General features: G+C 34.5%; 3 protein-coding genes across 3 annotated transcripts; all 3 read right to left on the minus strand.

Annotated features, from left to right (window-relative positions):
• Positions 1-8: 8 nt before the first annotated feature.
• On the minus strand, positions 9-5,289 carry LOC108209318 (uncharacterized protein At4g06598). The gene is made up of 5 exons (XM_064087694.1): positions 4,996-5,289; positions 2,785-3,523; positions 1,280-1,359; positions 1,069-1,191; positions 9-685 (listed from the first exon to the last, which is right to left on the minus strand). Exons 2-5 carry the CDS (start codon positions 3,501-3,503, stop codon positions 468-470), a joined length of 1,140 nt encoding a protein of 379 aa, XP_063943764.1. The 5' UTR covers positions 3,504-3,523; positions 4,996-5,289; the 3' UTR covers positions 9-467.
• Positions 5,290-6,867: 1,578 nt separating this feature from the next.
• On the minus strand, positions 6,868-11,231 carry LOC108206309 (uncharacterized). Its single transcript, XM_017376564.2, has 3 exons — positions 11,000-11,231; positions 8,616-9,758; positions 6,868-7,526 (listed from the first exon to the last, which is right to left on the minus strand). The coding sequence occupies exons 1-2, from the start codon at positions 11,052-11,054 to the stop codon at positions 8,635-8,637; spliced, it is 1,179 nt and encodes a 392-aa protein (XP_017232053.1). The 5' UTR covers positions 11,055-11,231; the 3' UTR covers positions 6,868-7,526; positions 8,616-8,634.
• A 1,122-nt stretch (positions 11,232-12,353) lies between these two features.
• Positions 12,354-16,063, minus strand: LOC108209888 (cleavage and polyadenylation specificity factor subunit 3-I). The gene is made up of 6 exons (XM_017381086.2): positions 15,925-16,063; positions 15,612-15,791; positions 15,401-15,498; positions 14,766-14,811; positions 14,505-14,654; positions 12,354-14,134 (listed from the first exon to the last, which is right to left on the minus strand). The coding sequence occupies exons 2-6, from the start codon at positions 15,762-15,764 to the stop codon at positions 12,494-12,496; spliced, it is 2,088 nt and encodes a 695-aa protein (XP_017236575.1). The 5' UTR covers positions 15,765-15,791; positions 15,925-16,063; the 3' UTR covers positions 12,354-12,493.
• Between the last annotated feature and the right edge of the window lie 832 nt (positions 16,064-16,895).

Genomic DNA, 16,895 nt, shown 5'->3' on the forward strand with positions numbered 1-16,895 from the left:
AAGCAGGATAGCAAATAGAACAGCACTACTGCATTAAAATGTTTAAGCAAGGAGCAACCACACTGTTTGAACACACTGCTTGCTGAAGTACAAGTGAGCACATTACAGGCAAGGCCGACTCGCAACTTTAAGCAACCTCATTAGTCTATTTGGTCGATAAAAGGATAACAAGGTTTACTATGTCCACCATACAATAGAAGCCAATACTGTTAACAATTGTTACCACCTCCGATGAGTCGCTGATCAGAACTACAATTCCTGAGGGGGCACCAGGTGCAGATGAGCTACTAAATGGATATGGCCTGATACAAATAGAACCGAAAACAAAAAGGGCCAACGAAAAAAGAAGCGAAAGCAGAAGCTTGGCTTGAATTAAACACCTTGAAACCAGTTGGAGTTTCAGTTGTAAGCACAACAACATCAATGGGAGACTCTGGTGGAGCATGGTCCTGTAGCTACGTTATATTTTATATGTGGAGCGGACCAGAAACAGCATCGCGCCCAGAGCTGGAGTCCTTGTGCTTCAAAGAAAGGTTTGCAAATTGTGAATCAAGATCTTTACTGTTTGTGTCTCTACTATTGGCACGCCGATGACCGGAAGATGGCAGCTGTTGTGGTGGCTGCTGCTGCTGTTGATACAAAGCCCGTAGTCTGCCAATCTCTCTCTCAAGTACATCATGTTCCACTGACAACAGCATTATATCCATTAGTAACATACATATTATTGTGTATAACTCACGGGCATTGCAATAATACAACAAACTCTGCATTGGTGGCAGAATTTACATTTGGGTATAACAATACTTTTTTCTCGGCAAGATATGAACAATACTTGTGCACAAATAAAACTGCAAGTGCCTAAAGCAATCATGTCCTCGTGATATAAGAATTATTTGTTAAGGTACATGCTTTTGCTTGTCATATGATACCATATATAGGTACAGATCTTTATTTTGTTAGTATAGATCATTGCATCTGTCAACTGTGCAAGGACTTGATTCCATTATACATATATAGATTACCAAGAAGGTATGATAGCTGAACAAAAAATTTGGGAGAAATACTTACAGTACTTAATTACTTGCTCTTGGGATACATTTTCTAACCGCTGTTTCAGAGCTTTGTTCTCCATACTCAGAATAAGGTTTTGCTGGTTGAGAAATTCAAGTTCAGCAGAAACTTCAGAGCCTTCTGCCTACATATCGATAGGTATTAAAATGGTAACTATCCAAGTGTATGCAAATGATACAATTTTTTAAAGTCTTGCTTTTACTAATACTTGCCTGTAATGCCTGTACATTTCTTTCTAGCTCAGCTATGTACTGGAGCTTTCGGACCCGGGATCTTTGAGCAAATTGCCTGTATGAAAGATGATATATTAGACAATATATGGAGATCGGTATTCTACAAAACTAAAGAAGCCACAAAATGAGTCAATTCTGAATGAATTCTTGATACTCGAGATTGACATTTCTCCGAGGTTATACAAAGGAATATGAGTTACTCCCAACAATATAAGACTTGGACTAAATTATAACCATTCTAATTCTACTGTTGAAGGGCAAAACAGACTTTCTACAAACAAAATTTAATGAAACACGAAAGGATTTGATTGATAATCATCCTTGATAGTGTCTTTTCTAGTTATAAGGGACAGTAACATAGTAGCATAGAGAAAAATACAGTTTGGAGGTGTATATTGCAATGCGTTAATTCTCACTGCTAGAAGCCATGACAAACTGAGAAGTTTTTCAAGCAACATAAACATTGAACAAATCAAGGAAACCCATCCAATGATATTATAATTATAATTATAATAATAATAATTATTATTATTTTTGCTAATGACATTATTTAATATAAATAACATCTAGACCTACCTACACAACACATTATATAAAATATCTGTTGGTGCCTAGTGGCTAATTAAAACATGTGTCAATTTAGGAAGCAGTTGTAAGATAAGTAGGAGCCTGTTTGTCTAATCTTAAAATAATGATTATTCACTGTATCTGGGGGAGATGCTATGGAGGGAAGAACAGTATATTCTTTGAGGCTATGGCACTGTATAAAGTACTCCCTCCATCCCAATTTAGATGAGCTTTTTGCTCATTTCACACATACTAAGAAGTATTAAATGATTCTTCTTTTTTCCATCTCTGCCCATATTTATTGTGTTGACTTTCTATAGTATTAGCTAGATGGTACATTGGAAATGATAATTAAGAAAGGGTAAGAATGAAAGATTGTTGATAAATATGCATTGAAAAGAGAGAGGCTCATCTATTTTGAGATAAATTTTTTTCTCAAAAGGATCATCTAATTTGGGATGAAGGGAGTATATAACAATTTCCTATTTTAAGGTCTGTTTTTTCATTAGCTGAACATGTTGCACACTTGAACATTAATCACTTGATAAACCTTCGGTAGTACATGACCAAATCGTATGACTCTACATATATAGTACTAGTATTAGATCTGACAGTAATCTATGTCTGAAATTGATCATCTCAAGCTCAAAAAATATATAATTTCTGTTGCAAGCAAACAGACAGACATGAAAACCAATGTCACGCTATTGTTAGGTCTAGGCAAGTTTTAAATATTTTAGTTTTCTGGCGGGAGTAAAACCAAATCTTATGTTCCTCTTTTTCAAAAACTGATAAAGAACTAGCTTCCATGGTGTTTAAACTTGTGAAAGGTGAAATTAAAATTCAAAGCTAAGGAGAGAAAGTAAGAGAGAGTAGGAAAATATTAAGAGCAATAAAGGTTGAGCACGCATACTGCTTGGAACGCTTTGTATCTGTTTCAGATGCAGAAGCTTTAGCATAAGAGGAATCCTTTTTCTCAGAAGAAGCTTTTGCATCATATGGACTAGATTCAATTGGATTCTGCTTCTCAGTTGTGTTAGACGCGAAACCATCAGTTTCTTGGGTAGAAAATGATGATACTGAATTTTGAATAGCAGAATTGTCCTTGACAGAAAGAGGGCCAACTGGATGTGCTAATGAATTTGATGGGGGATCCCAGACCCTGCTTTTAGATTTTCCCAATGGATTTACATCTGGATAAAAGGAATCACAGCGTACATCTTTGTAATAATCAAAGTCTTGAGATGTCCTTGAAGGCACAGGAGACATGTTTCTTGATCTGTACTCATCTTGAGTTGCATAATTCAAGTTAGCATTAGCCACCTCCATATATGCAAAAGAGTCACTGGATGAACGTCGATGACCTCTACGTACAGGTGTCTCTGGCTCATTAAGAAGTTCATCCAGCCAAGAAGGTTGATCCTCAATCAGGGTGCTCTCAGACGATGTACGTTGATGGTGCTGGTATCCCTCTCTAGGCTTTGGCAAACCTTTTACTCCAATGGTAGAAGTCTGCACATAATCAAGATAGGAAGGGGAAATGCTGGGGAATGGGCTTTTAGGTGGCAGTAAGGAGTGCTTTCCATTATACAACACATTTTTATAGCTCGAGGGCCCCTTTGAATTTGCCATAGTCAAACCACAAACAATTCCTGAAGAAACATACACCCAAACGAATAAGAAAGTTGTATTAACCAACAATCATGCTATTGATAAAATTAAAGAAGACTTTCAGAGGTGTAAGAATAGAACATTGCAAGACTGAAGGACATAAAATTAAGGGATTAAATGAAGGAGAAGACCAAGCACAATGTTATTGTATCTGGTGATATTTTGCCATTATTTACAAATAGCGATAGAGGTACTTAGGAGCAAACAAAACAGAAATGCAAGGGAGAAATGATATTTTAGATTCATGTTTATACACTTCAGCACGAGCAGGCAGAAAATATATATAACAGGAACCAGAATTTTCTTATAGCATAACGAGAGACCTCAGTCTACATTAAAAGAGCCTATACAAACCATCATTTATCAACATTTAGTATCTGTGCGCAGACCAAGAATTTTCTAAACCCTAATGGTCACTTCAAAGTTCTAACGTATACAGGACAACATGGGGGATTGGGCGCAAAAAAACCTAAAGAACAAACAGTAAATAGAAAGAGGGGCGGTGAGGAATTCATCATATTGGAAATTATGACTCTGTATATATTATACTGCTCAGCAGGGTCACTGAAATCATAAAGCCACTAGTTCAATGGGCAAGAGGGAAATTTAATCTATAAAAATTCAAATATTGGGCAAAAAAAAGTAGAAACCTAGTTAACACTAACTTCAATCTCATAAACCAAAACATTTCTTTCCATCTAGGCATTACATTACATAAACCTGCATAACAAAACAATTTAAATAAGCCAGGTTACTGTGCATATTCAACTACCATAGCAATTCAGACAATATTATAATATTCCTCAAGAACTCCTAGTCACGTTTCGATCTAATCTGACTAAAATCTTTCTTGCATAATTTGAAGCATATACCGATGACATCAAAACACTACAGTTCTAGACTAAAAAAGACATGGACAGGTATGAGAATGCTAACATAACAACTTTGCAGCAACAGCTGCTATAATAACAAACAATTACGCGATAGTTCGATGTTTTGATAAGCCAAGTCACAAGATTGAATGTTTACACCCCCGATAAAAGGCAAGTGAGCATCCAACTGTGTCGATAACAAAACCAGTACTAGCAAGCGAGATGCATATTTGTATTTTCCAAAATCAACTCAGAATATCTACAATCCCCTGATCATTGATTATCAAGATATCGATCTCACCAGTACTAATCAGTATAAATAGAAGTAACTTCAAATTCAAGTATTCTTTTTCACAAGATGACATCTTTACACTCCATGCTCTCTCTTTACCCACATTTTCACAAACCCCAACTCAAAAAAAGTAAAAATCAACTCTTTATAAATTAAATTTCAAGTAAACTGTAGAGGGTAAACACAAATCACAAGATTCAATCAAACAAATCAAGAAACTAGCAAATTAAGCTCAAACTACAAAAAAGATAAGATCTTTATACAATGTGATACAGCAAGAAATACTTACTGATAAGCCAAGCTCACTTTCTCTCTCTAGGTTTGGAACCCCCTTCAATCTCTCTCTAGAACTTGGTTGAAGACCCGGGTCGAAATGGGTTGGGTTGGAATGTTGAATTAACAACAAATATGACAAAATGAGTGAGTTTTTTTGGCAATATAGGCAATTTCTATATTTTTGGTCTTAAAAAAATTGAGTTTTGTTTTCAAGAAGTGATTTACTTTATTATTTTGTCAATTACAGCCCATTGGTGCTTTGGTAATGGCGGTGATGAATATGTGCAAGTTGTTATACAACTCATATCTTTCTTTTTATACATGTGTAAGATAGATATATACAAAATTTTAGTGTTTGGTACTAACCCAATTGAAAAATCTCTCTATGATTAGTTGGAGACTGATTTGGGGGTGGTTGACACGATTTTACAGTTCATTTTTTGACCTATTTTAAGTACAATTGTCTTTCTACGGTGAGCATATTGCTATGTTCTAAAATTCGATGATTAATCCATATTTCGTAGCTCGCCGAACTGATTAAATCTCCGATTAATCACCGATCAATCCGATTAATCCCCGATTAATCTTTGTTCCGTAACTTCACCGATTAAGTACGTTTTTCGTTTTTTACAACACTGGCATCTTGAAAGTTGAGGGACGATTTTCAAATATTAAGGTGACATATTTTGTGGTGTTAATCAGCTCAAATTAAATATAAGTAAAAAATTTCATGAGCATAAATTGAGTTTAAACTAAATTGTGTACAACAAAAAATTTATAAATTATATGATATTGGTGATGAAAGAGTATGCGAGTAATTTAAATAAAAAATATTAACTAAAAGTGTATAAAAAATTAATAGACATAATTATAATAATATAGAAATCAATAATCTTGAAGAAAAAAAATTAAGCAAAGTAAATTTTAGAGTTTTTATGGTATATCCCAAATTTACACATTGTTTATAAATATATTTTATCTTAGTGAAATTTTAAATTTATTCAATAAACAATTTCCCATATTTAAGTAATTTTAAAATTAATTTCATTTAAATCTATATTATTCTCTTTTTGATAGTCAAGGTCCCCAAATTCTTTTAGCAAGTAAATTTAAATGCTTACGGATTTCATTTCAACCTGCAACTACTGCAGAGAGTTCCTAAGGAAAAAACAAAGGATAAAACATGCTTCTGTGGTTGTATGGGAAATATTTTCACTGCAAACAAACTTTGCGCTTACTACTTGTTTCACTGTCACTCTGCTCTTATCGATTATTTCTCCATCACACTGCATTCTTCAAACATAGAGTTCTGCATTACAAATGCTGTACCCACAGCTTTCCTGAGTTTCTTCGAGGCCGGCTCGTACTCATGGCATAATGGCATTCGGAGCCTCAGCTACCAGTCCGGGAAAAATCTTGATCCTAACAGGTACAACCAATAATCTGGTTCAATTCAACCCAGTATAATTTTTCATAGAACTCACAGAAAGCACCATGTTTACCATATGTGAATTTCAGTTTGAAATGCCTTCTTCCGGTGATTTATGGCTGCCGCTTCATATCCGCGGACATGATTTGTCTAAGTACCTAAATGGCTCTACTAATATACCCTCGTCTACCACCTCTATGCGGTCAATGGACCTTAAAGTACGTGTCCAAAATCAACGAACTAGTATAATTTGGGACTAAGGGAGTAATACAGTCCATACCTATTGTGAATGTTAATCTTAAGTGTGTGAGCATATAGTGTATTTGAAAATGACAAGCAAGAGCAATTTGCAAGTCCAACTAAAATGACATGTCCAGCCTTTAGTGGTACTTAACCAGAATTGAAATGTGGGAGCCAAATAAACAAACCAAAGATAACAAAAGTGGACCCAAAATATCAAGCAAAGAAAAGGACCATTTCCATTCAATTCCCAAAGACTAGATATTGAATCAGGGAAGCAAGAACCAAAAACTGACTAAAGGCATCAACTTGCATCTCCAACATCAATGACCAGCCCCAATCTTTAGTGGTGCATAAAGCACAGAGTAAACAGTGAGGGACCCATATGTAACAAAAGTGAACCAAAAATATCAGCATTACAAAATGAATAAATGAAAGGACCATTTCATGCTATTCCTAAATTCCTATTTAATTACAGAAATTTATATATTGCCCCGCGCCAACTCCAGGTTCCAACCCTTGATCCCTTGTAAAAGTGCTAGGATTCTCTACTCGGTATCTTGTTTTTCTAGAGGAGATGTTATCACTTCTCAAGATTAGAAGGTGGTTTACTGAATATACAATCTAAAAAAAAACCTTCATTGGAGTAATGATGTATAAGTTCAAGGCTTCTAACTTAACAGAATGCTCCAACTAAAATGCTCAACGTTTGGGGGGGGGGGGGGGGGGGGGGGGTATTTTGTAGAATTAGGAGAGCTAAATCAAAAGTTTATATATACTTTCTCAGCTTTGAATGCCTTGAAGCAATTCAATATTCTTGAAAATTGTATTTTCACAGCAACCACATCAATCTCTGCTCACTTAAATATCTGAATCTGTGAATAAGAGGGAACAGAGGAGTTATATATGTTGGATATTATATAGCAACGTCATACTCCAATAAAATAATCAAATCAATTACATGTCATTGTCAAAGTGAGTCTTATATGGCATAAAGAAAGCATCGAATACCGCTATTTATATATATGTTGCCACAGTGACAATCTGCATGTTAACAATTTCACCAGCACTTCCAGAACATAGTTATGGGTACACAAATTACAGAAAGTAAACAAGTTACTGGTAAAAAAAGTAAAATCTTGAGTGAGGCATACACAAGCTATATGAAAGTAAAAAAATTAGCATCAAGTCTAATTGCATGAGTTGTTCAAGTGTTACAATCAACACAAGAAACGGACGTAGATATGGTCATGGAAACACACAAACACAAAAAAAAAAAAAAAAAAGTTATCATCTAGTAATGAATTAATGGTATACTAGAATGTATAAGAACTAAAATGCTATTTAATTTTGAATCGAAGAATAAAACTAGTAAAGTTTATTAGTATACAAAAATCTTGTGCTGAAAAACTTCACAATGTTCTCAACAAGAAAGTCAGAGCCATATGCCTTTAAATACCTAAAGGGCTAACTTAGATGGAGAATGGGCTGGTACGGTGAATCATACTTGAATGATGTTTCATCACATCTGATTTTTAGTAAAACAAAATTCCATATGTAGCATGGTAGTACACACTTCACTATCTATAAAAAGCACATAATGGTTTGATATAGCACCCTTTGGAATCAACAAACTAAAATCAGAGGCCCATAGCATCGCAACTTATCCTCTAAGATTTCTTCAGATATATTACATGTTTCTTGCCAAGTGCTTTTGAAGTAACAAAATCAAGCAAATTACGCTATTTTACTTTACAGTTTTGAGCCACCAAGGTTTTAATATTTTCACATTTACTAACCAAAGTCAGTAACACCAAGGAGAAGTTGCACATCTTCTATAGAAACATTTCTGTTCTAGATTATAAATCCTTCATGCACATGTGAATAACATTCAACACATCTAAATAGTACAAAATAATATATCAACTGATACACATATAGAAAGTACATAAAGAAATTCCTACCTATACACCATGAATGCAACTATGATTCTGGAACTGAGAAGATTAGGCACCCATTATCCCAGCGCACTCTTATCTCTCTTCCGACCTGTAGTCTTTTCCCTCTAATAATCTGACCCCATTTCCCAATAAGATTATAATAACTCCCACGCCATTTCAACTTCATTATATATAGATCACCGGTGTCATCATCACGAGCATTAATATTGAGTTGACGTTCGATTCTCAACTGCTCGCGTGCTTGAAGTGTCAAGTAATATAGAATATGATCTTCGACTGCTTTTCCGGGCAAAGTGAGAAATGGATGATTGGTATCTACATCAGATAAAGTTAGTGCCTTCTTAATAGGCCATTGTTCCTGTCCTGGTAGAACGACAACATTTCGTTCGTAGGGAACTGAAAAGTTTAAGCATCCATTACCCCAGCATATTTTTATCTCTTTTCCAACACCAAGTCCCTTACGCCGAATTATTTTTCCCCATTTCCCGATAAGATTATAATAATTTCCACGCCACCTCAATTTCATAACATACATTTCCCCACTATCAACGTCTAGAGCATTCACATTAACTTGTTCTTCATTTCTTAAAAGTTCTCTTTGCTGCTGAGTCCAATGAATAAGAATATGATCTTCAACTGATCGTCGCGCCAGCGGTAAGAACGGATGATTAGTATCCACATCAGACAGTGTTAAAACCTTTTTAATAGGCCACTGTTCTCGATGTATTGGTGGTGCAACCATCTGTATTGGTATTGCTGTCATGACCTGCAGGGTTGGAACTGAGAAATGTAAGCATCCATTTAACCAGCGTAGTTTTATTTCTCTTCCAGCATCAAGTCCCTTAGCTCGAACAAGTTTTCCCCATTTCCCAATAAGGTTATAATAACTTCCACGCCACTTCAACTTCATGACATGATTCTCCCCTGTATCCTCATCTCGAGCATTAATAGTTACCTGCTCTCTATTATTTAATTGATTCCGCTCTAGCTGTGTCAAATGCACAAGTATATGGTTTTCAACTGGTTGACGAGGCAAAGTGAGGAACGGATGAGTGATATCAACATCAGACGAAGTTAGGGTCTTTCTAATGGTCCACCCATCTTGTCCTTGACTGGAAACATTATATGATCTTGCTCTCCTCATCCCTGGAGAGAAATGAGAGGGAATATTGTGTCACTTCATATCCTCAATATATTGCATATTGCTTATGAATATGAGACCCCGATTCATAATTCACAGATACTTTATGAAGAAAACCACCGCAGAACTTTTAGACAAACTAGTACTACATGCAGATGAGACCATTTACAAGAAACCTTTTCATCAAACAGAAAAAGAATTGCTCTATACAGATGATAATAGCAGAGGAGAATGCAAAAGAAGATATCCAGTTCTACAACATAAGTTCCTGTTTCCACATAGTTACTCCCTATCAAACTTGTCAAATAAAAAAGGATTTCCCCGAAGAAAATACAAATGACAATCCAACTCAAGTAAGAGTACCCTACAAAAAGAAACAAGCAAAGCAATAGTTCTACCAAAAGTATAATCACCTGTGGCTCCATTACAAATAATGTTGAATCCCCAAAAAGCGATATCATCATATTCAACCAAATACCAAGCACATCTATATATATACAAAAATCAGCCCTACAGGTTTCTCATACTTGTATCGATTTCTTCATAGCACACAGATAACAATTCATTGCATCACACACCGAAGTCAAAGATTCAAAAGAATTTTGCCAAACATACAATCATTTTTAACAGACCAAAAGCCATATAATCATTTTCAACCAAATACCAAGCACATCTATATATATACAATAATCACTCTGACAGGTTTCTCATACTTGTATCAATTTCTTCATAGCACACAGAAAACAATTCATTGCATCACACACAGAAGTCGAAGATTCAGTTTTTTGCTAAAGAAAGATTCAATGTCTAACACACCGAACACCATATATCTCCCTGCCTTGTACCACTTATATCAGTAATTATCATTGATATCAGTACCTACACTAATCAAGAACAAAAAAATAAAATTTGTTCAACAGACCACTAGCTTTATTTCTCTTTGCTCACAAATAAATTACAAATTAAGCTTATTGGGCAAGTCCCACAATTGCACATCAATAAATAACACATGTACATACACCAATCAAGCAAACCCTGATAAGAATTCACAATCCAAAAAACCTAAAAACTTCACCAATTAATTTATTTTTTAAACAACATTTACTGCAACTGATGTACCACAATCTTGAATTCATCAAAGTACAAACAACAATTCCACACATTAACAAATCACAAAAAATTCAAAAGCCCACATATAAAAATCTGATATAAAGTATTGAATTAGAGAGGAAAGGGGGTGAAATACTTGGTTTCGGAGCTTGAGAAGGAGCGGCAAATTGATCAGCAACGAAGCCAAGCATGGTAAAAGCTATGAAATTTGAAGAAGAATTAAAAGGGGTACGTTATATATATGCAAATGACATGAGAAAATGCAAAGAACATGTATTGTATAGGTGGAAGATGGACTTTTCGCGTGAGGTGGATCAAGAAAAACAAGGCCCGAAAGGGGTCATGGGAAAAAGTAAAACGTTACCAATGTGATTGTGATATCAAGTTTTGACCATCATATACGATATTTTGTAAGTAATATATAAAAATATAATTAATATAAATTTTATTGGTCCGTGCTAATATTAATTTTAGTATTATTCAATAATTATGGTTTTATCTATAAAAAAAAATTTATTGGAAATAATAGAGACATTTTTTACGGTTCAAATTGACTAAATTTTGATAAAATTTATATATATTATATAATTATGAAAAAAATCAAAATATTATACTAGTAATTATATAGTTAGTTTTAAAATATAATTTTCATATCTTTAAAGTTATATAGAAATGATGTTTAAATTTCAGGTAAAAATTTTTGATACGGATATTAATTTGTAGTTTTTGTTAAATTTCCGGTCGCGTTGCCTAAAAAATGATCAACTATTATGATGCGGATATTAATTTGTAGTTTTTGTTGGATTTCATATCGTGTTTGACATTATCGTCCCGATCCTTAAAATAAAATATACAAGGATAAGTTTATCTATATTGTGTTTTGGTCGAAAAGAATGAAATGATATAAAACAAAATTCTAAAAGTAGGTGACATTTTTAATAAAAAGGAAATGGGTGGGTGCAAAATTGTTAAAATGAAATTTGAGAAAAAAATTATCTGAGAAGAAAGTTGAGGGCAATGAATGAAACGGATCAAATAAAGAAATTGTTGTATAATTATTTATTATATAATTCAAATTTCATTTAATTCTTTAATTTTTATAATTTCTCCCCCACTCACAGCAAACAAACATAATAGTATTACTTATGGCAAAAAAAAAAAAAAACATAATAGTATTACTTACTCCCTTGGTCCCAAAATAATAAGCGCTGCTTTGATTTTTAACCCTTAAGTTGGGTAAAAAAAAAACATGCTTTCACATATTTTTCAAATTTTTCTTTTTTGAATGAAAATATAAATGTTAAATTTTTATTCAGAGAAAAAAATTTTGAAAAATAATATGTAGAAGTATAATTTTTTTACACCTCAAATCACATTTAAAAAGTCAAAGTGACTTGCTTTGGGACGGAAGGAGTAGAATTTACCGAAACCCAGAGTGGTGCATACTCATCAGTCATCACTAATGAAGCACGCAACACGGCAACAGGATATAGGAGCTTAAAATGTCACACTGAGGGAGTACAAAATTGCAATGAATGTAATCATATATCTGAACGGAATACAGGTACAGGCATCTATAGTCAGAAAGGGAAAACATCATGTCAAAACAAAGACACTAGTGATCAGAAGCTTAAGATGCAGAGAGGGGAATTGGTTTCACAGCAGTCTGAATCCGTTGATATGCAATCCTTACACGTTCCTTTAGACCTGCGTTTTCACTTTCAACTTCACCACTCTGTTTATCAAGATTCGCCACGTTCCCATCTACTGTGATGACCAGTTTCCCATTCTCTCCCAACTTAACATCACCGAAAAGAGAAACAAGGATGGCATTGATAATTTTCTCAGCTTTCTTCTCATCCTCCACGTCATCTTTTATGGGTTCAGACTCAACCACCACCTTAGGCATCTCTCTGCTGGCGTTTAGTACCAGAGCCACAACTGAATCTGATACCATGTCACTTATAGGGTCTGCAGTCCAGTGAAGTGAGACGTGTTTCTCTGACTCTTGCTTCACTGTCACTCTATCATGCACACGCAAAGTTGGAACCCCAGATTCATCATCTGTCGAAGATTCAACACTCTCATATATCTGTTTTAGCCGATGCTTAATCACACCAAAAGCACCTGTGTAAGGAATGCTAATTCTTTGCATGACATTAGCTGTAGACAGCTGGGAGAAAACGTGCAAATCCTCACTGGCCATGATTTGGTAAGAAAATCCTTTCTTTACCAATAAGCCATTAACAGCTTCTCCAACTTCTGGGGTCTTTTCAGCCAACTTCCCTATAGTTTTTGCCATTTTCTCTGAGTTAAAATACATTTCGACAGACTGGCAGTTCTTAGGGGAGATGATTTTGGTGTTGCGGTCAGCAAATAAAGATATAAGCTTTTGCTTGAGCCTCCCCATCTCATTAGCTTCTCCATGAACGAGAATTATGTTTGGAGGCATGAGCTCTTTCAAGAATGTACTTGTTTGGGCATAATCTGCGTGAGCCGAGAAGGATATGTAATGAACTTGCATGTTCAGAGGAGCATTTAGACCATTCATGAGCTGGACTTCCTTGGGTTCATTAATGATAGTTTTTGCTAGTGTCCCTTCCACCACATAACCAGGAATAAGACAAGAATTTTTCTTGTCACCACACCACTTGTCAAATAGTTGTCTTGACAGTCCGCTCTGAAGTCCACCCGGACTTGCCATCACAACTGATGGGCCTACATCATCAAAGTTATCGATGCTTTTCAGTGGTGATATGTGTTTGAAATCAAAAGGGTTTGAAGTGGCAAATTGGTTACGGATTCTTTCATTCATGGAATTGATGTAAGTCTGATAAACAGCCATGCACCTTTTTGCCAGCGGAGAAGCATAATAAATGGGAATGTTATGGAGCTCAGGATGGTTTGCCCAATATTCATCAAGTATCAGAAGTAGTTCTTGGGCACGGCCAAGAGCAAAAGCTGGAATCAATACTCGGCCACCTTGTGCAACAGTAGAGTGAATCACATCAGTGAACCGCTTCTCACGTACGCTTCTTGACTGCTGGAGTTGAACACCGTATGTGGATTCAATAATACAGATATCAGGGGAAAATTGTGGGAGCTCAGCAGCACGAAGATGCCTATCTTCTTCTCGTGAAAAGTCTCCAGTATAGAGAACTCTGACACCAGCAATGTCAACCATGAACATAGCAGCACCGAGGACATGGCCAGCAGTATAACACCAGAAGCGAATGCCATTTACTTCTAATGTCTGATGGAAGTCAATAACCTGATAAACAGAAAAGTTACAAACTAATATTTTATAACTTACATGAGATGTGAAGTTCCAGACAACAAAATTGCATATCTTGGGGACCAACCCAGCGGTGTCATTAATTTTTTAACTGGTCTTTCACAACAGGCATTAATTATAGCATTATAATTAATTATATTTTACATTCGGGCAAGCTTTTGTCATTTAAGATTTTATGGCAAACATGACAAACCTTGAACGCATGCAGATGCTAATTTATGGTCATATTCGCACACCCATTGTGTAAAAGATCAGTAAATTAGAGAGTAAAATTTCAACCTTTCTTAAAGGAAGAGAGTTACACATATAGATTTAATGAATAGATAGTAATGTTCAGAGTGCATACCTCAATTTTATCCATTGAACGAAGAATGTCTTGTTCATCAAATAACATGTCCTCAACAGAAACCTTGCTCACTTTCACATAATCTGACAAAAGCAGCTTGTAGATAGCCTTTGTTGCATGAGTCATGAAAACCCGCCCTTTAAAAGTGGTCTGAAATTGTTTATATATAATCAAAAAATAAACATTGTTGTCTGAAAAGAAACTATACAAATTTTAATCAAGATACACTCCAAAAAAAAAACTGTTATCAGAAGAACAAACCTTCTCTAGAAAGTAAGGAAGAGATGCAGCATGATCTAAGTGAAAACTGCAGACATAACATATCAGACACAAACAGAGAATGTTCAGTTTAAAATAAAATAAAATAAAATGATGCCAGCTTTGTTAAACAGGCAATATTTGACTAAGTTTACATCTATCATTTTAAATACCACTCAAATGATGTTCAGTACTTCAGTTGTTTCAAGAACTAGTAAAGTCAAAGTCATTAGTCATACAAATATAATGTAACACCAAATGTCAGCCCTGTATACTTTCTAGCATATAATTCGAGTGTGCATTTGTAGAACAGTTATAAGGTAAGCAAACAGGCTCTTATAGTCTTATGTATCCTTCATCAAGTGAACGCAATAGGAAATAAAGGTTCATGTAATTTCAGTCAAATACCCTTCAAAATATCCCCCCACTAATGAAGTAACATATCCTCTCAAAAAACCTCGAATGAAACAAACCATTACACATCACCCCAGAAAACCTTGACAAAGTCCAATCAGCATTTTCCCAGTTCCACTAATATACTACAACAGGTAAGAGCACTTACACAGAAATCATGGCTAATCCTACATTTTCACTAAAACACAGCACAACAAGCAAGAAAGAACCCGAAAAGAACTTACTGAGTGATAAGAAGAACATCAATAGTGGAAGGATCAATCTCATCAAAGTAAGGCAATGCCGCCATTCCCGAGTAAGCCGGATGAATCCCACAATCAAACTAAAAAAATCAAATACCCAAAAAAAAATTAACATAAACCCACAACAAAAATCACAAAACCCGACTTCCAAGATAATAAAAGATGAAAATTTTATTAAAAAACATTAATATACCAGAACAGTTTTGCCCTTAAAAGTCATGTAAACACAAGAACGACCGACTTCACTGCCAGCACCTAGAGGAGTTATAATCAGCTGATCACTCTCTCTTGTTGGCATTGAATCTCTCCTCTTTAAAGACGACGTGGGCTGTGCCGTTGAAGCCATTTTCACCTAAAAGCGCCCCTTTTTTAACTAACAAAATCAAGAATTTGCAAGAAAACATCCACAGTCAAATTCTAAACTGATAACAAGCATACATATAGATATTGCACATATATGTATGTATAATTCAATGTGGAGAAGAAAGGGTAGAGAGACAATTTACCTTTTGGTAGTTCACTGTGATTTTAAAGAGAGGAATGAAGCAGAGCTGAAACCCTAATTTTCAGAGGTTTAATTTGCCCGCTCTCTCTTTTGGGATATAATAATGTTCGGGTGCAATGGGTCGGGTTTTTTGTGAAATTGCAATGGATATTTCTACTTTGTTGGAGAAAGTAAAATTTGGAATGAATTCATGTGTCTTTCTTTGTCTGTATATAAAGTTTAGGTTGATTTTTGCTAAAATTTGGTAATAGTGATTGTATATTTGCAAATCTAAATTTCTTTTTATCGAAATACAAAAATATTTAGATTCATAAAAAATTAAACTAATCATTTCATCAATGTTTATTATGTTATTTGTAGATAGCTAGATAAAATATTATATATCCAAATCCTACTTATACTAGTCCAATTATAAAATTTTATCAACAATTTATTTATTTTAGATATAGACAATTCTCGAGTTTTTTTTTAATCGAATGAACACCTAAATTTTTCTAAATTTCAAGAACCGAACAATACAGATATAACCAAGGTTGTAAAATTCGAAACTCAGTCCAACTCGATTTGGTTCCGGAAAAATGGAAGAGTATTCGGAATGAATTATCGGATAACTAATCGGGTGTTTTCTTTATTGATTTTTTCTATCATATATAATTATATATTGATTAATAATAAAACTATTTAATAATATTAATTTATTAATAACACACTTGAAATAATGAAATTCAAATAAAAGTTACTTATTTGATATTTTTTTGACATAATAATCATTCACAAGTTTTAATGGTAAAACACATATACCTTCTAAGTAATGTCAATACTTTGCAAAAAAGATCAAAACATATATAAATTTATGTTTAGTCTCTTTTGAAATAATTTTCAATTAAAATAATAAAAAATTGATAAGTCAAAATCGGATTTGACCTCAAGTACTCGAGTCAAACCAAGTTTTGATCGGTTTGTATAAATCAG

Source organism: Daucus carota, chromosome 2 (assembly GCF_001625215.2).
Source record: "Daucus carota subsp. sativus chromosome 2, DH1 v3.0, whole genome shotgun sequence".
Lineage (NCBI taxonomy): Eukaryota > Viridiplantae > Streptophyta > Magnoliopsida > Apiales > Apiaceae > Daucus > Daucus carota.

Excerpts from the sequence above, each read along its gene's own strand:
- LOC108209318 (XM_064087694.1), bottom strand. The coding sequence starts at position 3,503 with ATGGCAAATTCAAAGGGGCCCTCGAGCTATAAAAATGTGTTGTATAAT. Across the intron at positions 1,360-2,784 it reads GATACAAAGCGTTCCAAGCA|GCAATTTGCTCAAAGATCCC; the intron begins GTATGCGTGCTC and ends TCTTTCATACAG. Across the intron at positions 686-1,068 it reads AGAGCAAGTAATTAAGTACT|TGGAACATGATGTACTTGAG; the intron begins GTAAGTATTTCT and ends TGCTGTTGTCAG.
- LOC108206309 (XM_017376564.2), bottom strand. The coding sequence starts at position 11,054 with ATGCTTGGCTTCGTTGCTGATCAATTTGCCGCTCCTTCTCAAGCTCCG. Across the intron at positions 9,759-10,999 it reads TTCTCAAGCTCCGAAACCAA|GGATGAGGAGAGCAAGATCA; the intron begins GTATTTCACCCC and ends ATTTCTCTCCAG.
- LOC108209888 (XM_017381086.2), bottom strand. The coding sequence starts at position 15,764 with ATGGCTTCAACGGCACAGCCCACGTCGTCTTTAAAGAGGAGAGATTCA. Across the intron at positions 15,499-15,611 it reads TTAAGGGCAAAACTGTTCTG|TTTGATTGTGGGATTCATCC; the intron begins GTATATTAATGT and ends TGATTTTTTTAG. Across the intron at positions 14,135-14,504 it reads GTTCAATGGATAAAATTGAG|GTTATTGACTTCCATCAGAC; the intron begins GTATGCACTCTG and ends TCTGTTTATCAG.